The 24,968-nt window shown below is 30.3% G+C and overlaps 1 protein-coding gene across 1 annotated transcript in view; it reads left to right on the top strand.

Annotated features, from left to right (window-relative positions):
* The window catches only part of LOC115876916, a 140,256-nt gene extending 120,936 nt beyond the window's left edge, over nucleotides 1–19,320 (top strand). The window contains exons 6-8 of the mRNA XM_030892964.1: nucleotides 12,182–12,354; nucleotides 14,008–14,131; nucleotides 18,988–19,320. Of these exons, the coding sequence (XP_030748824.1) occupies nucleotides 12,182–12,354; nucleotides 14,008–14,131; nucleotides 18,988–19,143 (453 nt within the window). The 3' untranslated portion in view covers nucleotides 19,144–19,320. The remainder of the gene's footprint in view (nucleotides 1–12,181; nucleotides 12,355–14,007; nucleotides 14,132–18,987) is intronic.
* The last annotated feature ends 5,648 nt before the right edge of the window (nucleotides 19,321–24,968 follow it).

Consider the following 24,968-nt stretch of genomic DNA (forward strand, 5'->3'; position numbering starts at 1 on the left):
TGAAACCGCGAGTGAATTAATTTCGGGAGACGATAATGCAATTTTATCGTCGTGTATAAAACAATATTTTTTTCCATAGCGAGTTACGTTTTAAAAAATATTCAGAAATTATTATTTCAAGGAATTTATTACCAGTAGAAAAAATATTGCGCGGGGTTGGCATTGGTTTCTATGTAATTTGACAAATAAATAAAGCTGTCTCTTTAGTTGTTAGTTTTGAGTCAATATTTTTTAATTCTCTTTCGTGTCGATTGCTGATTGGATTGTAGCCAGAAATGGCTCAAAACGAAATAAGTAAATTACCAACAGATATTCAGGCTGAGGCGACAAACGCCATATCCAAACTAATTCCATTTAATCCGAATAACTTATGAAAAGGAATACAAAAATTTTCAAAAATGGAAGCAATTAAAAAACATGCGAGAAGAAATAAAGTTTTTAACTTATCGTCGCTGTTAAAGTATCATTTAATCTACTCTTGCGGTAAAAGTACTATTTTATCAATTGCTATGAAAAAAAAGCATATAAATTCTAAAAATATTGTTTTGTTACAAACCATAATATACATAATAACATCCCATAATGTGTACTGAAACTCTTCTCTTAGTTCATTTTGACTCCCATTTTAGTGGACACTTTGACTTGATTCTTATGAGTAACTAACATACGATCGATAAAAAAAACGGCGCCAAAGACGGCTGGGAAATGACAATAGATGGTAATTTTGGCGAAATTAAGCCCTAGATGTCATTTATTATATATATACTCTTCTTTATTCTTTAAGAGCGCTTACTACCATTTGGTCTTAAGAAGTTTGCAATGTATTTATTATATTATTTATATAGTGTAAAAATGATAACTAAATGGTGTAGTTTATCTCCCCTCTGCTGTGGAATCTCGTTATGGACGGACTGCTCAATAGTCTCGAGCTAAAAAGCCTATGAGCTACCTAAGCAAGGATCATCGGTATCATATCTAGGTCGATGGCCAGTACTGGAAATACCGAAATGTATGACCCGTAGTGCACTAAAACTGTGGATCAGGGAAAAGCAGAAGGTCCACTGGAGAAACGGGCAGGGGCACAGGTACAGCAAGGTTGCTTACTTTATCCAAAGACCTAGCTCTAAAACCAATCCTTAGCAGGAATAAAGTGCGAATTGCAACAGGTCTCTTGACTGGACCCATGGCTATCAAGTGTTACTTTAACAAGCTCAAACTGTATCAAGGAAGTCTTTGCTGCAGACTCTGGCATAAAGATCCTGAAACAGCGGAGCACATAATATGTCACTGCGAGGCTCTGGATCGCACGTGACATTTTTTATTTGGGAAAACTAGACTAAAACCGGAGGAACTATGCTCCCATTCTATCAAGGACCTGCATAAGTCGGTGCAGGGTACAGCTGAATTTGTGCATATATAGAAAGGGGACAAACACAATAGGTCTCACAGGTCGCAGTGTTTCCGGCAGAGCTATTGAAAAGACGCCCCCTTATTGAAAAAAAAAATTCTTTAATTAGTGTTAATTTTTGACAAGTTTTATGTCGATTTTTAATAAATGACGTCTAGATATTAACTTAGCAAGAATTATATATTGTTGATTGTCATTCCCGCATGCAATTTTTTTCCGGTCATACGGTATAAAACAACGACATGTCTTTCTCTGTACTGATTTCCGGGTCTAGTAAAAGAATGGCCACAGTACTGAAAGTAAAATTATATAGGTTATTATAAAAGGATATTTCAAGAGGATTATGATTATGGCAGTTTTATTAAAAGTATATTGCTAAAAAAGATCTATTTTGAAATCGACAGGGAAAATAATGGCGGTTAAAGGCCATTTCATACATATGAGTACCATCTCAATTCCATTTCACTGAACTGAATGAGCAACGATAAAATTATATTGTTTCCAGCATTTTAAACGTTTATATTCAGAAGTATACAGTGACATTACGTATTTTACAGTTGATCAAAATATCGAAGCGTATGTTTTGACAAAGAACATGAACCGTGGTTATAAAAATATTTTTATTTCAATTGCAGAAGAAAGAAAACGTAATGGTAGTTGTTAAATATCTAAAAATATATATTTTCAGAAATATTTTTTTTGAGAAATTTAGAGATATGAATCAAAATCAAGTAACAAACGAAATATTCATCATCTTTTTAATGTTAAAATAGAGAAAGCTATATCACGCGAAAAAATACACTGTCTAGTTTGTCGGGTATACATGTTATTGTAACCTTTTCTTCCATTTTAATTGGATAGTCCCTGGGCATTCCTGTAAACTGTACTATAATCATAAAATATGTAAAGTGTTAGTTTTCTTCAAGTTTGCTGATAGATCCTTACAAAAGCATATAAAATACAGGGTCGCTGATGCTGATATATATGGGAACGGTCGATTATTAGGGAAAATGGACGAGGTACCTACCGCAAAAAGTTAAATATAAAAGTTATAGAGATTTTGATTATTAATTTTTTTCCGAATAATAAATTTAAGTATACAGGGTCTTCTGAAGAACTCATAAGGAAAGCCGAGAATCGTGAAGATTTTACCAATGTGATCGCCAACCTCCACGAAAGAGACACGTAAAGAAGAAGAAGAAGAAGATACAGGGTCGCCCATAAAGTCGTGGCACGTGTATATTATTGCATATTTCAGTTCTTCCTTTAATTCTAAGCAAAAATTGAGATACACACAATGTACATACTTGAAACCGACCGTTTCCGGTTATTGACTTTTGAAAATATCACTTTTGGATTTAATTAATTTCGATGTGTTCGGTTTAATTTTACGATGCCATTCTGTGGAAACTTTGATACTTAATAATATTTGACATTAGTTTCCATGTTAGCATTTATAGACGTATAAAATGAGATTATATATCAAGTCTGAAAGTTACAAAATTTTCGTTTAACATTTCAACACACTCACATAATTCGGAAATGGTTATTTTCCCGAAGCTGACTTTCAAAAAATGTTTTTTTTGTCACAGCAAGCTATGGAGGCGCATAAAATCTATGCCCTAATAATCTAGTTAGCGAGAATATGGAATTTTATGTTCGTATCACAACAAGCTTCATAAAAAGCTTAAAAAATTAATACATTTTAAATTAATTTACGTTCAGGATTATTTTTGATTGATGTCCTCTAAAGGACAAACGAAGCACTTTGGAATAAAGGTATATTATGCGCAATTAACTTATTTAAAAAAAAACCTTGTTCTATATATTTTGTAGGTCTTTTTTACAAAAATAAATTCTCCAAAATTTTTTTTCTCAAAAGCTATGCGATGTGGCTTTTTTTTACAAGAGACAAAATATGTATTAAATACTAGAGGGACCATTATACCAAAAGAAAATATGTTGTCGGTAGAGTTGGAAAATACTAAAAGTTATATAGGGGTGGGGGTAGTTTTCACCCTTCCCGTACTTTTTATTGATTTTTGAAAAAGTCAAATATTAAAGCACTTACCAAAACATAGACAACTAAAACCTCATTTAAATCGGAAGAAGGGTTCTTAAAATATCTGAAGAAATGTCTTTTTTTTAAGTTTGATGCCCTCTAGCGGACAAACGAAGCACTTTTGTATAAAGGTAAATAGTGTCCAATGAACTTATTTTGATTCCAAAAATACGTAGTAGTTATATGTTCACGGAATATTGGGACATCCTGTATATCGGGTGCGTCTCTAAAGTGGCTCACCCCTATAACTTTTTTATGTCTTCAGATAAAAAAACGAGATTTGATGTGTTAGTATATAACATAAATTAGGATTGATTGACGTATTCAATTGTTTTCGATCACTTCCGGTTTCACCGGAAATGACTACAACTTTTGATTTTTAAATGGCACCCTCGGTATTTTTTTACTTTATTCGATAGAAAATGACACTCTGAATCGAGTGACATACATAATATGTCAACTTTTGACATTTTGACATATGGTTTATTTGAAATTGTAACATGCGGTTCATAACGACAATTTGACTCAAAATACCAAGTGTGTGGTATCAAATTATTCGTAAAAAAATGCTTTTGCCAAATATGCTAATGAGCCACCCTCGTTCTATTTGAAAAAATTGAGATATGATTAAAAATACGATTTGGGCATCTTTTTACCGGCCAGGACAAGACACTAAAAACATTAGACCATCAAATCTATTTTTCCAAGGCTCCTTGATTAGTGTTTTTAACACAGCCATGGCACTCTAGATTGAAATTTAAAATAGAATTGGTTTTGAGTGACTATGTCAAAAATTGACATATGATATGTCATTCGATTCAGAATGTCATTTTCTATCGAATAAAGTAAAAAAATACCGAGGGTGCCATTGAAAAATCAAACGTTGTAGTCATTTCCGGTGAAACAGGAAGTGACCGAAAACAACTGAATACGTCAATCAATCCCGATTTATGTACTAACATACCAAATCTCGTTGTTTTATCTGAAAAAATAAAAAAGTTATAGGGGGTGAGCCACTTTTGAAACGCTCCCGGTGTGAATTATTTATTTGATTCGGAAATGAAGATTCTAATGAGATATTTTTCCAGCAATCTTAATATTATGGATTTTCTATTGTGAACTTGGTACTGGGCTACATTTTTTTACAAATTTAAACCGCAATGTCTATGTTATTTATTAGGCTAGACATAAATATATAATTTTGTTAGTTTTTGCTATAATTTTACATCTTTTCGGCGAGATATCTATTAATATCATCATTTTCAGCTTATTCAACCATTTACAATTATGGTGTGTAGCCTCCCTCACATGACACTTAATTTTTTTGGCACTTAGAACATTATTTACTTCAAGTCTTCAATTTTTAACAGTAATGTAACATATTTATACAATTATATTCTGAAATATTCATGTTAAATATCAATTAAGTATACTATAACCAAATATAATTTTATATTTCAGTTTAAAAATCTCGACAATAGGGCATGTTTACACAATATAAAAGCGATATTAACATGTTTATACGCTGATATAAAAGGAAAATTTTCAACGCTTTATTCTTGACCTAAATATTTATATTGCCTATATAAACAGAAATAATATTCTATAAAATATACAGTTCTGTATTTTTATAATACATTTTTTCATATAACAAATACCTTATTTATTAATAATATTTTTTTTTTCAATTAAAAGAATATACCGGGTGTTTTTTAAAAGTAACTATAACTTTTTTATTTTTTGAGATAAAAAAAGAGATTTGGTATATGACATATATCGGGATTGATTCACGTATTCAATTAGTTTTGGTCAGTTCCTGTTTTACCGAAAATGACTACAACTTTTGATTTTTAAATGGCACCCTCGGTATTTTTTTTACTTTATTCGATAGAAAATGACATTCGAAATAGAATGACATCATAATATGTCAACTTCGAGGAGTGTCTCACTATTGGAATTACATATACATTTTCTAGGCAGTCGCTGACAGTCATTGACAGTCTTACGGCAGTCGCCTATAATATTTACATGGCAGTCATAGGCAGTCTTCCTCGCAGTCATTGGCAATCGCTTGGCAATTAAATGATATTATTGGCAGTACATGTACATTTTTTACCCGAGTGAGACACCCTTCGGTCAACTTTTAACCATTTCAATTTAAAAAAAATAAAATTTTAAATTTCAGTCTAGAGAGTTATGGCTGTATTATAGCCTTGTATATGAATTTTTAAAGTAGCTCAACCTAAGACGTTTATGGATGTAAAGCACCAGATGGCGGAGCGTATTTCCCAGTCTTTTACTACAAAAAAATATATTTTTTGTTACTCTGAATTTTGAAGCGACCAATAAAAACAGAGAAAATCGATAATTTTCGGACCGTGCCAATTGGTTACTAATCGACCAGATACTTTTTGTCTATTAGATATGCTATAAATGCTGGTAATTATACAATTCGACCATTGTAAACACCCGACAAATTCCGCAAGGCCGACGAGGCCGATGCTTTTCACTGATAAGAAAAAAAAATGTTTGTTTAGATAATTTTCGAGATATTTTTCTTTCTGAATGCACATTTTTAAAGTATATATATTCTTTGTCCGCTTCATCTATTATACTGGTCGCACGTATCGAAGTTCTGTTTCTTCTAGTTTTAAAAAATGTTCTTATTTCTTTATAGATGTAGTGGTTGTAGTGTAAAATTAGATTAATTTTATTAAATTTAATTATAATGTTTAGTGTAGAATACCAGAAATACTTTGGTAGTGTTTTTATAGTTTATTTATTTTGTAGTTAAGTAGTACGTGAAGGGATAATTTGGTTATTTTTTCTTTTCGTTTGATTAATTAGTAAGTTTGGTTTGTTATAACTTTTTCAGTGTAAAATACAAGAAGTAGTTGTATAGTGTTTTTATAAGAGATTATATTCGTTTATTTTGTAGATGAGTAGTAGGTGAAGGTATTTGGGTATTTTTTCTTTTTGTTGTTCTTCTAATTGTAATAATTCTATTAAGTATTGTGAGATACGCTATATATTCCTTCAACTTCGTTGAAAAGTGCGTTATCATATAATTTTGGTATTCTGGTAGTAAAATATACGAAAAAAAAATCTGATCAAATTAATCTAGTCAAATAAAAATAATAGTTTCTAAATACTATACAGGATGAGTTTCCCACGATGTTCTCTATGGGTATCTCGGAAACTACTGGAGATAGAGAGTCGGTTGCGGTTTTCGAAAAATTACAAGTTATAGCCAATTCTTTTCTTTCTTGGCTAATTCCCATACCAATAATACCATACCAATTAGTTGGCATCAAAAATGTAAAAAGTTTTATGTTTTCAAAAAAAAAATATCGTAAAATTCGTAAAGCACTCAATTTAGAATAAAATAATCTAAGAATGAAATGATTCTTTTATAAACCTGCATTAAATCAAATTAAAATAGGTATGTAACTTTTTTTTAAATATTAATTAACATCAATTAGCATTATCATAAATTATAAATAATGTACCAACATATCCAAATAATAATTTCTTTGTTAATACGGTTTAGAATTCTTAAAATAACAGGCAAAAATAATCCACAATTTACAATAAAATAAAAGTTTCGTTTAAATTTCTTAATCAGCTGATCATTATTAAAGTTCGCAGAAACCCGAGGCTATATTATTACATTACTCTGAGGAAAATAACGAAAATAATCGATATTTTTGACTCCGCCCCGAAAGGTTCACGATTTGTCCTCCAGTTGGCAGCACATTTTGTCTATTCGGTTGAACAACTTTAAGAATATATAAATAAGGGTTATAGACAGTAATATTTAATCAAAGAGCATTAGAGAAATATATTTGATCGTCTAATGTTTTTGGTGTCCTTTCCTAGCAGATTTAAAGATGCCCAAATCGTATTTTTAATCATAATTATATATTTTTTTTTCAAATGGAGCGAGGGTGGCTCATTAGCATATTTGGAAAAAGCATTTTTTAACAAATAATTTGGCACCATATACTTGATGTTTTGAGTCAAATTATTGTTATATTTATTTTTATGACACACTAGTTTAAAATTTAAAATGCATTTTTTTTAGAAGAGAATATGTAAAATGTTAACATGATATGTCATTCAGAGATTCAGAAAAGCATTTTCTATCATACCTGCAAAACAGGAAGCGACCGAAAGTAATTGAATTAGTCTGATTTATATTCTATTCTCGAATACCTTTCACTACCAATACCTGGTTTAGATACCTAGGAAAAGATATGTCGTACTACCAAGATCCAGAGAAAGATCTGAGCAGCCGAATAAACGGAGCATCGGCCATGTCAAGATGGCTGAGGCAAATAGTGTGGACAAACCCCTTCTCCATAGCGAGCAGACAGCAAAATTAAGATTCATAAGACCTGCATCAGACCAGTAATGACATATGGCATAGAAATTCGAGAGGAAACAAACAAAACCAAAAGCCTGTTCAGCAGGGTTAATGAAATGAAGAACCTAAAAACCATAATGGGGAAGACTAGAAGAGACAAAATTAGAAACACAAATATCAGACAACATCGTGGAATACAGGACGTAATGCGATGGGGTAGACAAGGAAAAAGGCAATGGTTTTCGCACATGTAAAAGGCATGGAACAAAACAGGCTACCACGCGTAGCTCTTGAAGAGAAACTCATGGGTAAGAGGTGGCCGGGAAAGCCTCCAAAAAGATGGAAAGACAGTCGGCAGTCCATCTCCATAGATCTCGAATAAGTAGAAGAAGGAGAAGAAAGAGAAGAAGACTAAAATATCAAATGTCGTATTTTATCTAAACAAATAAAAAAAATTATATTGTAGACTCAATTTTGAGAAACACTTCTTATATTTAACCACGTGAACACAAGGCCTAAAATTGTTATTCCATCGATCTTAACCAGACTTATTTGTCTTTCTACTTCAAAATGTAAGAAATAATGCTCTAAAGAACTTGCCTAAAAATTGCATATGCAGGCTTTATAATGGATTTAAAGTTTAATTTAAAATTTTCAATAAAATTTGCATCTTAAGACATAAAGAAGGATGTATGTTAGAAACTTCTATTCCTATATAATTTATTACCCATTATCTATGCTCAAGTTTTTTTATTCTTTTGACATTTTTATAGAAAAATATTTTTTATTTCTTTAAATATTCCGTAAAAATATCTTGTCCTATAATTTAATAAATATATGAATAGATAAAAACTGAAAAGTGAAACTTGGCTTTCATGCATGCAATAAAATTTACAATTTTGAGAGCATTAAATTATGCTTCAGCCAATTTGAGAGACTAGCCCTTGTAAAAATCCTAGAAATATTGTTGTAAATGTTAAAAGTTATACCGCGCTGGCAACTCTTACTTTTGGGTCGGTCTCTCATTCTTTTATTCTATTATCTTATTAAGTCGGGCTGAGAAATATGCGACGAGGTGCTGTTGCGGCGTTGCCACATTTCTCACAGATACAAGTACGCCTTTATTTTTTTAAGCCTTTTTTATTTTTTTTTAAATCTGTTTTTAGTAATTTAATTAAAAATATGCGGCTTTCAGATATTTTTTTTCTATGCTAATTAGGAAAAGTTTAAAAATCCCACGAAATATGTGAATCCTTAATTTATAAAATCAGAACAGTCTGTAAAAGGATACATTATAAGAGATCCTAAATTAATTAAAAATTTAATTCTGTTGTTTTCCAAAAATTTCCCAATGAAAATTCCATCAAAATAGATGCAGCATTTCCGAAATTAACAAAAACGAACAGTCAAACAAAAACTTCAAAAAGCCTGGTTTGGTTTTGGTAGAGCGCCAATAACTACACAAGCTAAATTCTAGGGCCATTTATGTGGCTATCGTGGTGAAAATTATGCGATTGAACGATAAATATTAATATGGCCAGTTATTTTCGTCTCGTTTATTTTGTTGCAGTTTTTTATATATTTTTTAAATTACTGTGTCATAGTTATCGTTTGCTTGGTAATTAAAAGATGTTTAGCACATTATCTTTGATGTTATCTAGTTACATTTGCAGATCTTACTTTTAGATCGTTAACTTTAAAGCCTTTTATCTCTATTTACCATTCTAGTATTTATATTCAAAGACCCAGGGACTCTTTGTATTTTAAAATGAAATTTTAATTCTTAAAATATAAATATTTTGTAATATTCGAACCAATTTTGATATACAGGGTAGGTTTTGATATACAGGGTACATTCGCCTCGGTTGATTATACGAAAACGGAAAGATGGGGAGGCAATGTGCATAATTTAAAATTATTTTGAAATGTACAGGGTGTGTCAAAACTAAAATCCATACCAAAGTTATATTTTTTCTTATGGGACACCCGGTATTTTTGGATTCTTAGATATAAAATAAGGCATTTATTATAAGTTTTTAATATGTTCAAAAGCTTTCGTTTTTGAGATATTTAAAGATATTTAAATATGTATGCTATAATAAAAAAATTTGTCAACACCTTGTACAGGGTGGACCATTTTGGTTGTTTCTATAGGGTATCTATATTGATAATAATATATTGATTTTCTTCATCTTCTTTCTGATAATTTTTCAGGCCCGGTTTTTGAAAAGATCCAAAATTGATTAACTATCTTCTAACCTTTTAAAAATGGCTGGGTTTGGTTGCTCGGCTTTCTGGATACCGCTCAAAATATAAATCAGCTGCCATTTGCTTATGTTTGTTAGACTCAGTATAACATTCTAACATATTATATTTCTCAAAATTTTCAAATTTACTCATTTTTTTATTATTTAAAATACACACACTTCAATCTATTGAAATGAAATGTCCCGCATCCATCAAAGCTATGCTCCGATCACCATGATAACTGTTTACTTTGTTACTCGGCGCGGCCTACTATCCACTAAGTGGATATTTTAAGAAAATTTTGAAATGTTGAGGTTAATAGTGAAAATAAATATAGAGTGTTATATATTTTCGAGAAGCCCATGCCAAGCTGAATAAGAAAATTTAAAAATATACAGGGGGTTCTATTTAAAAAAAAATAAGTATAGTTAATATCTCAAAAAATATTTTTTTCGAAAAAAGTCTGACTACGCCAATGCATTCTACACAGAAAAGTGCCTTTAGAATGTATAATTCATTTTTCCGTGGTTGCTGAAATAAACAAACTATCGAACATGTTCAAAAAGTACAAAATTTGAGAATCCTCCTGTAGCTTCGAAACCGATCATGATAGCCGCGATCCGTTTGCACCATTGTAATTTTTTCAAAAAAAGAACCCGAGACTGCATTATCAAAATTTGAATATTTCTCACGGTTTCCTAGATACCCTATAGAAACAACCAAAATGGTCCACCCTGTACATTACTTTTCAGAAATAATTCTTGTGCTAACTTTCACGCCCGAGAAAGAAACTTTACTAAAAAATTTGATTGCTTCTTTAAATGTATACAGGGATAACAAAAATTGCTGGTCTATTTTAAATATTTATTTTACATAAAAACTTCGTTATTTCAAATGCAACACTATGAATTTTTTTAAATAAGTTGAAGCATATTTAAATTCTCTTTCAAACTATATTAGGGTTTTCCTATATATGCTCAGATTTTGAATAAAAAGCGATTTTTCGATAAAATTGTAATCAATATGGCTGGTGTCGCCATGGCAATTTTCTTGTGACAGTAGCCATTTTCAAAATCGACATTAGTTAATGGACTTCAATGGAGTTAATTTAAATTTATAACAGGTTATTTTTATTTAATTTACATACAATAAAGTTAATAAGTAAGTATTTATTATTTTATCAAGAAAAATAAAGCAGTATCTGCTGGCGGAAGGAGTGGACATGTTACTAATTATTTTATTTTGTGAGGACAATTGCTTGGTTGGCCTGAAGGGTTTATGCTCAAAGATATCCAAATAGGAATTTTCTTGACAAGAGTTCCTTTGAAATACTACTTTTCCTATTTCGCAGAGCTGATAGTGTAGTATGTGGAAAATCTATTAGGCAGAAACCTGTCGTTGGAAGTAAAGTAAATGAATTTGCTATAATTGGTTAGTCATCGTAATATATATCAAAGAACAACTTTTTTATTTTTCTTGATAAAATAATAAATACTTCTTACTTATTAAATTACTGTAGGTAAATTAAATAAAAGTAAATTGTTATAAATAATAAAGTCCATAAACTAATGTCGATTTTGAAAATATATTTTTGACCAAAAATTTCTCCGTTACTTTTTTTGCATCTGAGTATATTTAATAGTGAAAAAAATGGCAGCTTATAATTTAAATATTACTTAGCAACTTAATTATTACAGTTGACGCATGCCGGTTGGAACCTTTGGTTTTACAACAGCAAAATAAAACACTAACTCACCCTAATACACCAAAACACTTTACATTTGCACTGGACGCGCGTTTCGCTAACTATGTTAGCATCATCAGCAGATGATTAAAACTAAGAGCAACTATACTAAAACGAATCATAGCAACTATATCAAATAGCAACTACTACATTATCGTATGATATAATGAATCATCGATGCATGGATGATTTATAATGCAAAAATAGTTTTTAATGTTATCGGACAGAAGCCCCAATTTTCCTAAAATTGAAAGAGATAATAAACCCAATTTTGTTCCATTTTGTAATAAAATTCCACCTTTCCTCTACGAATTTAAATCCATTCTAATACCGTTTCCTTTTTTGACGTTGCAGACGACTCTCGGCACAATCGTGAGCCTGAGGTCTCGCCGCAGACAGGATTCTTATTTATCCTTTGAAGTGGCGGGAACCGATTTAAAACTCATCCACGCCACAGGAAACGGGACCGACGTTGTCAGAATACCGGCGGGATTGAGTGACGGAATGTGGCATCAAATTGCCGTTAGGTAAGGTAAATGTTGGTTTTGTGTTGAAAAATTTTAAATTGGATTTTGATGCATTTTAGTATTATCGCGGTTTCATATGATAAAAGTGTAATTAAGATGTGTAATTAATTTTATATTTCTCTATTAAATTTAAGTCATTTTCAAAATGACTTGTGATTTTAGTCTTTATTCCGAAATAGAAAAAGATTTAAGTCATTAAAAAAGATTTAAGTCATTAAAAAGATTTAAATCTTTTTTAATGGCTTAAGTCATTTTACAAAAGATTTAAATCTTTTAAAAGATTTAAGTCTTTTTTTTCATATATTTTTAACATGAATTTTTAACAGCGGCATCAAATATGCGTTTGCCATCTTTAGTTTCATGAAAAAGTAGCAACTTTTTGGCTTCCAAAATATTTCTAATAATTTACCCCGAATTAGAATTTCCGTATAATCTAAATAAAAAAATCTAAGTAAATATATTACCTATAATGTTTTTTTTTCTTACATGTTTACCTTTTTCATGTTAGCAGAAGAAAGCATATCTACAGTACAAAATATAGAAAATATAACATAGTATGACAACAGTCTAACAATAATATTTTAGAATATCTGTCATCCAAATTGCACAGTTGTACGTTAATGGAAAAGCACTTAAATGGCGAATATCGTGAGAATATGTTTTTGCTTTCAACTGCACTGACAATGAATGTGCGCTATTTTATAAAAATTCTCTATAATATACCGGGTGCGTCGCAAAAGTGGCTCACCCCCTATAAGTTCTTTATTTTTTCAGATAAAAAACGAGATTTGGTATGTCGTTGGTCCCGTACTTTTTATTGATTTTTGAAAAAGTCAAATATTAAAGCACTTACCAAAACATAGACAACTAAAACCTCATTTAAATCGGAAGAAAGGTTCTTAAAATATCTGAAGAAATGTCCAATGAACTTATTTTGATTCCAAAAATATGTAGTAGTTCTATGTTCACGGAATATTAGGACACCCTGTATACCGGGTGCGTCTCAAAAGTGGCTCACCCCCATAAGTTTTTTTTATTTTTTCAGATAAAAAACGAGATTTGGTACGTTAGTATATGACATAAATTAGGATTGATTGACGTATTCAATTGTGTTTGGTCACTTCCTGTTTCACCGGAAATGACTACAACTTTTGATTTTTAAATGGCATCCTCGCTTTTTTTTAACTTTATTCGATAGAAAATGACAATCTGAATAGAGTGACATATCAGATGTCAACTTTTGACATTTTCTCATATGGTAAGATGCGGTTCATAACGACAATTTTACCCGAAATATACCAAGTACGTGGTACCAAATTATTCGTAAAAAAATGCTTTAAAAATTAATATTTTTAACACAGCCATGGCACTCTAGATTGAAATTTAATATACGATTTTTTTAAAAGCGAAAATGTATCGGCCCATTAGAACAAAATATATTAAACTTTAAAGCACTTCTAAATTTTAAGGTTCCCATTTTTCATACCGGTGAGTGTAGTTTATTAATAAATTTCTTACACGTTTTTAATTACAAAACAGTATTATCAAGTACATTTATATCCAAATTAACGAAAACGAAATTTTAAATTTATTTATTTTTAATTTTTATTAATTCAATTTATTAATTATTAATTTTATTGTTATTATTCACAGCCTCAGAGATCAAAGTATAGTGGACATCTACGTGGACTGTGAGTGGTCCCGAACAGATATTTTGCACAATCATGCATTGGATATTCCAGACGATTGCGATTTAATAGTAGGATATTTACTAGAGGTAAGTTTTTTTTAACTTTTAACTACCAATTTTCTATAACATATTTCTTATTAACATAAATATAATATGCATTAAAAAATAATATAGTACATTTTCTCAAGTTATTATAAAGTGGTTATCAGAACCCGAAATATTGTGTTGGTGTGATTTTTTTAATTCAATCATTTTTAAATTTAATTCAGTTGTAAAAAATAACTAATTTCATTAAAAAAATATTAATTAATCATAGATCTTCAAATTTGCAATAATTGTATTAGCGCTACAGATTAAATTTAAAATCACTTCTTTTATATTTTAATGTTTGTTCAAATAGCTATAATGCATGGTGTCCCAATGTTCCGTGGACATAGAAGACCTACTGCGTTTTTTTGGAATCAAAAAAATTTATTGGACACAATAATTGACCTCCATAAGTGCTTTATTTGTCCGTTAGAGGGCATCAAACTTTAAAAAATAAACGTATTTTTTAAAATATTTTAAGAACCGTTATTCTGATTTGAATAAGATTAGGAATGCCTATGTTTTGCTAAGTGCTTTAATTTTTGGGTTTCACAAAAGTCAAGGGTGAAAACTACCCCCATCCCTACATAAATGTTAGTATAAATATTTTTCAACTCCACTGACGACCAAATTTTCTTCGTAAAATGCTCCTTCTAGTATTTATTACATTTTTGTTCCTTGAAAAAAAACACCGCGCATATTTTTTAAGAAAAAGATATATTTTCCGAATTTGACTTCCAAAAAACTTTTCATGTCCCATCAAGCCTATGTAGGCGCATAAAATCTATTATGCGCTAATAATATAGTTGACGAAAATATGGAATTTTATGTTCGTATCACAAATAATATTTGACAATAAGCTGTAAATTTTAAATTAATTAACCTACGGGTTTATTTTTGATTCATGCTGATGATCAAAAGAAGTGCTTTCGTATTGAAATAAATTATGGCCATTTAACTTATTTTAATTAAAAAAATACGTTCTATGGCCACGGAATATTGGCACGCCTTGTATATTTTGTAGATCTGGCTTTAGAAAAAAAATTCTCCATTTTTTTTTCTCAAAATCTATGGGATGTAGAGTTTTATTACAAGAGACAAAAAATGTAGAAAATAGTAGAAGAACTATTTTACGAAAAATACTATAATTTATGTAGGGGTGGAGGTAGTTTTCCGCACTTTCTCTTGGTTTTTGTGAAGTCAAATGTTAAAGCGCTTAGCTGAACATAGGCACCCCAAATTTTATTCAAATCGTAATATCTGTTCTTAAAATATCTTAAAAAGTATGCTGATTTTTTTAAAGTTTGATTCCCCCTAACGGACAAAACTAAGCACTTTTGTATAGAGATAAATTGTGTCCAATGAACTTATTTTGATTCCAAAAATACGCGGTAGTTTTATATCTACGGAATACTGGGACACCTTGTATATTGAAAACTATTTTTTTTAATTCTTGATTGAAAAATACATATATATTTTTATCTTCCTTGAATATTTTCTTGTTATTTACTACCACCTTCGTTAAGATGACACATTTATTTTCTCATCTACATACAGGGTGTCCCACTTAAGAAGGATACAAGCCAATATCTTGATTGTTTATTGAGCGATCTTTTTCATTTTTGGCAGGAGGCTCTATGGCTATAAGACGTACATTTTGCCCAGGGTAATAAATGCGATACCTCATAGACGTACGTTTTAATGAGGTTTGATATTTTTTGATTCAAGAGTAAACTACCCTTAGGACAGTATTTATTTCAAATCTGATAAATTATATTGAATTCTCCTTACCCAAGATACTTAAATTCTAATTTTGATAAATATTGATACAGGGTGTGTTATTAAAATAAGACATTTTTATTTTTATTATAATTTTTTTAAGTACTTACGACGCCACTGGATAAACAACTGGTTTATTATCAATAACCAATTATAGCCCATTATCAATTAATAATCGATTTAAATTTTCAGATAGCTTCCATAATAATTAAGATACGATACAAAAAATTTTTCAATTTATTTTGTTTACTTTAAAAAATTGTTTTTTAAGTTTATTGCTAATACAAATGAGTTACAAAATAATTTATAAACGCAGTTTTCAATGGAATCTGATATATGATTTTTATTCGTTTTATTGAGTAATATTTCAATCAATATTAACTTTGAAAAATATGCTCTAAACAAAGATTTATAAAAATATAACGAACTTATACCTTTATAGCAAAATAAAACACTAAATCACCACAATACACCAAAACACTTTTACTTTTACACTGGACGCGCGTTTCGCTAACCATGTTAGCATCATCAGCAGATGATTATAAACTAAAAAACAATCTACAATTGGAGCGGTTATATACTCGTTCAGTGGGCACAGAGTGGGCGTGGCAAGATGTAGCCAACCGAGTCAGAACCCACAGAGCGTAACAGTTAGATTTCCGCCACTAGAGTAGTAGGAACAAAAAACTTGAAGGAATTGGACTGTTGTCTCTGTTCATACTATCTTTACATTTATTAATTCTGATGCTTTCATATGCATCTCATTGCCTGTAATTTCAGACTTGTTTAATTAATTTCAAGTTATTAAGATCTATACAATGTTCTTTATCAACAATATGTTCGGCAACGCAAGATTTATCCGGTCTACCATATCTGAGCTAAATGTAGTTAATATTAATCCTCTAGTTTGCCCAACATATTCGCCCAACATATTTCTGATTACAATCTTTACAAGAAATTTCATAAATACCCGATCTTTCCAGTAGAAGTGTTTTATCCGTTGGATTACCTAATAATTGTTGTAATTTATTATTAGCACTATACACAAGTTTACAATTGACATTCTTAAAAATTCGTTTTAGACAACGGGATAAATGTCTATCAAACGGTATTGAAAAATATCTTGACGTATCTTTCTCCACTTGAAAAGTCGAATTTTCAGAAATCATTAACCTATACCTACGTTTTCTAATTATTTTATCAACTAGTGAAGGAGAATATCCATTACACTCAGCTACATTCCTAATGTAATCTCTTTCTGTTTCATATCTTTCGTTGGAAAGTGGAAAGCTAAGTAATCTATGAACTAAGAAAAAATATCATACACATACCTAAACCATACTCTTGGAAAATATTCAAAGTGATTCTTAGCCTCTACTTCAAACCTACTCATGAATAAATTAGTCAATAACTTGAAATTAATTAAACAAGTCTCAAATTACAGTCAATTAGATGCATATGAAAGCATCAGAATTAATAAATGTAAAGCAGAGGCAACGGTCCAATTCCTTCAAGTGCTTTGTTCCTACTACTCTAGTGGCGGAAATCTAACTGTTACGCTCTGTGGGTTCTGACTCGGTTGGCTATATCTTGCCACGCCCACTCTGTGCCCACTGAGCGAGTATATAAACAAAAAATCCAATTGTAGATTGTTTTTTAGTTTATGATCATCTGCTGATGATGTTAACATGGTTAGCGAAACGCGCATCCAGTGTAAAAGTAAAAGTGTTTTGGTGTATTGTGGTGATTTAGTGTTTTATTTTGCTGTGTAACACCAAAGGTTCCAACCCTCAACTGTAATTTTATATCTTTATATCTGAAAACTTAAATCAATTATTAATTGATAATTGGTTCTTGATAATAAACCAGTTATTTATCCAGTGGCGTCGTAAGTACTTAAAAAAATAATAATAATAACAAATATAATAAAATTTAATAACACACCCTGTATCAATATTTATCACAATTAGAACTTAAATTATTACAAATCTGATTAATTATCTTGGGTAAAGAGGATTCAATATAATTAATCAGATTTGAAATAAATACTGTCCTAAGGGTAGTTTACTCTTGACTCGAAAAATATCAAACCCCATTAAAACGTACGTCTATGAGGTATCGCATTTCTTACCCTGGTACCTCTTATAGCCATACAGCCTCCTGCCAAAAATGAAAAAAATCGCTCAACAAACAATCAAGTTATTTGCTTGTGTCCATCTTAAGTGGGATACCCTGTATATAAAATGCTAATGTTTATCTGTGTCGTCTCTACTAAAGTGACGACTTGCTCTAGAAAGTTGCTTTTTTTACTAAAAGATAGCTAATTGGCTCTTCTAAAAACTGTCGTCGCCAGATTTTTTGTTTATCATTTAATTCAGTTCTGGTCGTACTACTGTGTGCACACGATAGTGTGTTGCTCCGGTTTCTTGTTTATAATATATTTATCGTTATCTATAATATATTTATCGTTTATTATATAATATAAAAATATATTATTTTTACTTAACCTTTCGGAAAACAGAGTTGTCAAGTTCTGTTAAAATTGATATTTATTTATTCTTTCGCCTCTTAATTAAATCTATTACCTTTTTAAAAAGATACAAATTTTTAAAATAAAACTTTCGCAATGATATAAATCGTACAATAAAAAGTATGGAAATGATTTGGAACGAAGCTTACGTATAGCGTCAATACAATAAAAAATACGGAACGTATATGGATATGGAATGGATATGGAATGGAAACGGAAGATATAGTGAGAATCAACCTTTATAGGGCATATGTTAACAAGAACTTTTCGTTTTATTTTTATCTGTAGAACACTGTTTTTTGACACCTTCAATATGCCTAGTATAATCCAGAGGTAATATCTACCCATTACAACAAACAGTCAAAACAAAGAATGAGGCATACGCCATTGTTTTTCTCGTTATTATAATACGCACCTTCATTTTCACCTAAGCCTACATATCCCGCGCCAACAATAATCACCCCCCCCCCCTTCTCTTCATACGTCCTATCGACAAAGATACCTAACCAACCATCTCGCCATTCTTTACTCTTTGTTTTGTTCGCAGGCAGATCTGGAGCAGCTCTCCATAGTGGGGGATCCCCGCTCGTCCAGACTGCACTGTTCAGACGTGAGGACGCCCATTGTCGACGATGACATTCAATATGGCCGCGAGGGGGGATTCAAATCGTCGCCCTCGGGGGACAAAGCCCGACAAGGATAAGTCGAGGGGGATATTCTTTCTCTAGTATGGTCGTTTCTGATTGCTTTTGGCTTTTAAATTTGTCTGTCAACACTGGATGTCATGATTTTAGGATTGACTGTACAGGGTGGGTCAAATTAGAGGCTTTTAAATGGAAACACCCTTTTCTATAGGAGATAAAAGAAAACTAATATCGGTGTCTGGAGCTCAGTTTTTATCAAAAACGTGATGGTGAAAACCATACATCGATATCTGTTACCGTTTCGGAGTTACGGGGTGTTTTTCAAAAATGTGCATTTTTAACAAATCGTAACTTTTTTGCTATGGAAAATTTTGTATTTTTATGAAAACATTTTCAAAGCACCTTTTTACGTAGAATTTAATGGTTTAAGTATAATTTTTTTAAAGTTAATAATTTAAGAATTATCAACAGAAAATTTGATTTTTTATATGAGATACCCTGTATATTTTTAATTCATTGAAGAGAACTTAAACTTACCTTTCCAAGAATATAGCATACTTGATATTTTGCTAGATTCTTCTTTGAGAAAAAGGGGTTTTAAAATTCGCCCGCTTTGAATAAGTAGGCTTTGAACGGCGCCGGCTGTAGCGCAGAAAAATTCTAGCTGTAAGCAACAACTAAAACGAAAATAATATTTGTAATGAGAGATGCAGAACTTTATAATTTATAACAATTTAAACTATATTTAAGAACATCAACACATTAAACTATATCTAATATAGGTGTTCGACATGTCCGAAATACTGTTAAAATCACCCTGTATATGTCAATGTTGATAAAATTGTAAGTTATGATATCTAGTTAATTTTAGTATACATAGTTTATTTCACTGTCAGACAGATATCCCTGTTAATATAATGATATTTTAAGATTATTAAGACGTGAACTTTATCTGCATCTAATCAACGGGTGTAGAAATTTCTGTTTCAGTTTTATATTTTTACAAGTAAATGCTAACTATGCTCATGTATATCGATACGCGAAATACGATACACGATATAACGAAAGTATCAACTTTCGTTATATAAACCAAAAGTTTTTGTTATAAAATATAAGTTTTCGAAAAGTATAAAAATATAATTTTTAATATTGTTTACTGTTAGATATTTAACCCTTACATTTATACTTTCATGTTCAAAACATAACAAAAGTTATCTTAACACGCCACGCCGCATAGAGGGGATTTTTTCCAAATTCGTGTCCAAAATGATTTTTGTAGCATAAACTTACTATTTCTTTTCGAAACTAGTATTTACATTAAAAGTGAGTCATATTTACTAAGAAAATGTCTATTATACACTTTGATGCTATACAGGGTGATAAAAAATTGCAAAGTTCGAAACAGAGGTAATATTAATTATTAGAGGGAAATATTCAGTAGTTTTCATCTTTAAACATGTATTTTTGACAAATTGTTTTTATGTTTTTCATTTTCATTACATATAAATTTTAAGGGAGTGTACAACCCCTAAAATATGTTTTATTTTAAAAATTGGTTAATTTTGCAGAAAAATGGTTGAACACGTATTTTCTATCGCTTTTCACCAAAATCAATAGTTTTTTAAATAAAAAATATTTAAGGGGTTGTTCATCCCTTAAAATTTGGGTTTTGAAAAATACCCTACTTATTGAACCTCTACACCTAACAATCTATACGTAAGCCAAAATTCAGCTTTTTACTCCCATTGATTTCAGCTTGATGAAAAGGGGGTTGTATTCACCCCCTATGGGACAATCGTTGTGGAAAAAAAAATATCTTCGTATGTCAAAACAAAATAAAATAAAATACGTGATTCAAGCATTTTGTCCCTTGAACTAGCGGTTTCTTATAAATTAAAACATTTCAATATTATCAAAGGGTAGTTACAACCCCTTTAAATTCAAGTTTTATAAAATTCTTTCTTATTGCTCGCCTACTTTTGTATAAGAAACCTTTGTGCAAAATTTCAGTCTCTAGATCCAGAGGTTTTAAGCTGTGCATTGATATGTGCCTATATCCGTCACTTACAGTCACTTTCACAGACATTTTTTTAGGAGTCCGTTAACTAAAGGACAATTAAATTTATTGTGCCATTTATTTGACGTGACATACAGGTCATCAATCAGTGTTAAAATGGCACTTAAAAGATCCTTAACCTAACGGTCTCTTAAAAAAAATGTTGATGCAAGTGGCTGTTAGTGAGACAGTTTATTCTATTATATAAGTAGATATCACATTACGTTTAGAGCCAAAAATCTGTTATTTTGAACAGATTAGCAAAAACTAGCAGTCACTTTTAACACAGTTAATAAGATTAAGCATTGATAAGAAAAGTATTGAGCTTAACACGCATTAATAAGGGTACCAAATGCTTAACCGAATGAACGCTTAATTTTTTCTTTTTTTCATTTTGAACAATAGAAAACAAAACCAATAAAAGTTTATATATGCATTTTTTAAAATACTACTAAGTAAAATATTATATTATTCTAGATACATGAAGGTACACAATCCATGTTTCACTTTTCGCAAAAAATTATTGGAAACACAATAAAACCAAACGTCATTAGTAACGAAAATTTAAGTAATGACAGCCAGCATAACATTTTGTCTTGCCAAAGCTAACTTTGGATCAACGTAACTAGAGAATACGGTAAAAATTTATAATAATTTTTTTTTAACTTAATAGATAGATATGTTGCCTGTCGTTTCAAATATTAATTATGAGAATATTGCTCATTTCAGAATTTTAAATTTTGACCACGAATTTGGAAAAAATCCCCTCTGTGCGCCGCCTCATAGTAATGAGAATTCTCTGATTTCAGTGTATCTGGTTTTAATGTATTGTATTGCAGGACATATTGTTTTGCGTACTTAGCACTATCGCATTTTTGGTTCTTATGTTTTTCTAATTTGTATAAAACTTCAATGTAGTTATAAGTATATGAAATAAGTATTTTACGGTTCATCAATGGTGAAAATTTCTTAGTGTTCAAAACATTTTGATCAATCAGTACAATCAATAAACACACAGATTTAAGGAACTCAGAATTAAAATATAATTGAGATAATTCTAATGAATGTTGGTAGTAATTAGCAACATTATGTAGTGTTTTCATGAAAAAATATGTTATTAATTAAATCAGTTTTAGGTTTTTTTATATGTAACTATATTTTTTTAATATTTAAAAACTGCCTTGAATAAATATCATTTGAATTTAGTTGAAAATATGTATCAAAAATTAATATTTATATAAATATATAAAAAAAAGTTAATAGTGTTAGGAGATTTTACTAAAATATTATTAAATAAATGTATATAATTAAATGTTAGAAGTTAATGTATGGTATTATTAATCGTGCCAAAAACTTTATAGCTATTCTGTGTTAAGAAATATGGTAAGTTATTTTGCATGAAATCAAAAAATAAGTAAAACTACATCTATTTCTACTAATTGTTTTTTTGTAAATATATTACAATGTATTTATTGACTGATATATAAAAAAATTAATTGGTATAAAAAACCTTAAACATTTCGTATATTTTATAAAATAATATAATATATTCGTACCTGTACGACAATAGACACTTATTGTGGCATCACCACCCTGTATAACGTAGTTAAGATCTAAGAAATAACGACAATAAATGTGTTTCATTATGTGTTGACATTTGTTTTATTAATCCTGTGTTATATTTTCTTCCTTTTTACCATGAATTAAGATTCATTGGGGTACATATTTTTTAATATATTCTCTGCGAAAAATTTGAAAATACTCATTTGATAAATATAATATGCAATGCTTTGTTTAGAATTACAAATAAAATACATTTAGGTTTTTTGTAATAATTTTTTTTAATCAAACTTTTTCACATAGTAAAAATAAAGATTGTATCAAAATATAATAAAAAATAGAAATTGATGGAAACAAATTATTACCATAGCAAAAATAAATTACACCTCAATAATTTGATGAACCATATTAGGCCAGTCAAATAAGATCTATTATAGGGGTCACTTGGAAAAAAGTCTTGGAAAAAAGTGTTGAAGTTGTGTTTAGTTTCTTTTATCCTTTTGTCACTCAATTTGAAATGTTTATGTCAATGTAGATTTATAAATTTTGAATTGAGGATATTGGGATAGATCCCTGTAATAACATTATTATTAACAATAACGAGTTGTATATGACTAATGATCGTGGTGATCGATGCCTGAGAAAAAAAAAGTTTTGGAAAGCTAATTATAGTTTTAATTTGTTCATTTGATATGAAATATAAGTATCTTATTTTTCACGGTTGCTCGTCCGCCGCTCGACTCAGGAGGACCAAGACATGGTAAAATAATTGTTGGACTTTCATCAGATTGTTGCCTATAGTTCCGAAACGTTGCACTCTAGCCAATATTTCACTATTACAAAAATTAAAGACCATTAAATTCTGCGTATAATGAGTATCAATTCGGTCCAGTAGTATGGCAGAAATCGAAAGATGAATAATGGTGATATTTATCAATTTTGCTGATAAACGCATAATAGTGATATTTAAACGTTCGTCACACGGAAATGATCATTCTAAATAATGAACCATACAATGAAAGTTGCAGAGCATCAAATTAGCATTTTACATCAAGTCATACATGCTGAGGAAATGAAAATGTTTGTGTCCAACTCTCCATGAAATTACTTATGAAGTGGTATTCTGAAAATACCACTTCTTTGAATAAAATTATTATATACTAAACTAGCATGTACCACCGACTTCGTTCGCGTCGAGTTAATCATTTGTAATGGTGATGATAAAGCAAAGCAATAATTTCCATTAACATACAAACTGGATAAAATTTTCTCACATTTATGTCAGCATGAGAAAAAAGATATGGCGATATTATTATATAACTTGGTAATATTTGAGGGGTAGTTTCATCTCGTTGGAATTTCACTTTCGAAAAATCCGTTTGCCAAAAACAAGCTTTTTACGTCAAGCAGTTTAAGCAGAATCGTGGTTAAGAAATTACCCAACTTTTTGGAACACCCTGTATGATTTTTTTAAAAAATTTCAAAATATGTAAAAAAACCAAATAAATTATGCTTGTCTAAGCGTTTTCCGGAAAGACTAACCTTTTTTTAAATAACAAATATTGTAATATTTGAGGGGCGTTTTCACCCTCTTGGAATTTGAGATTCGAGAAACCCCTCCTTATCGAACCTCACCAAACAACCTAACCTAACCTAACCACCCCACAGTCAATCCGTTTGCCAAAAATCAGCTTTAAACGTCAAACAGTTTAAACAGAATCGTGATTACTCAATGGTCATATTTTATGAAACACCCTGTATAAATTTATAAAAAATCTTAAAATATGTAAAACAACAAAATAAAATATACGTGTTTAAGAGTTTTTCCCAAAAACTCACAGGTTTTTAAATAAAAAATATTTTAATATTTAAAGGGATAGTTTCACCCCATAGAATTCGAGTTTCGAAAAATCCCTTCTTATCGAACCTCTACACCCTAAAGTTAATCTGTTTTTCAAAAAATCAGATTTTTACGTCAAGCGCTTTAAGCAGGATCGTGATTAATCAGCTGACCAGATTTTTCAGAAAACACCCTGTATACATTTTTTAAAAATCTTAAAATATGTAAAAACTAAATAAAATATACGTGTTTTAAGCGTTTTTCGGAAACTTGACCGTTTTTTAAATAAAAATATTGTAATATTTGAGATTGGTTTCACCCTCTTGGAACTGGAATTTCAAAAAATCCCTTCTTATCGAACCTCTACACTCTAGAGTCAACCTGTATGCCAAAATTGAGCTTCTTACGTTGAGTGGTTTGAGCAGGAT

Source organism: Sitophilus oryzae, unplaced genomic scaffold (genome assembly GCF_002938485.1).
Source record: "Sitophilus oryzae breed Bouriz unplaced genomic scaffold, Soryzae_2.0 scaffold_1440_pilon_pilon, whole genome shotgun sequence".
NCBI classification, from domain to species: Eukaryota; Metazoa; Arthropoda; class Insecta; order Coleoptera; family Curculionidae; genus Sitophilus; species Sitophilus oryzae.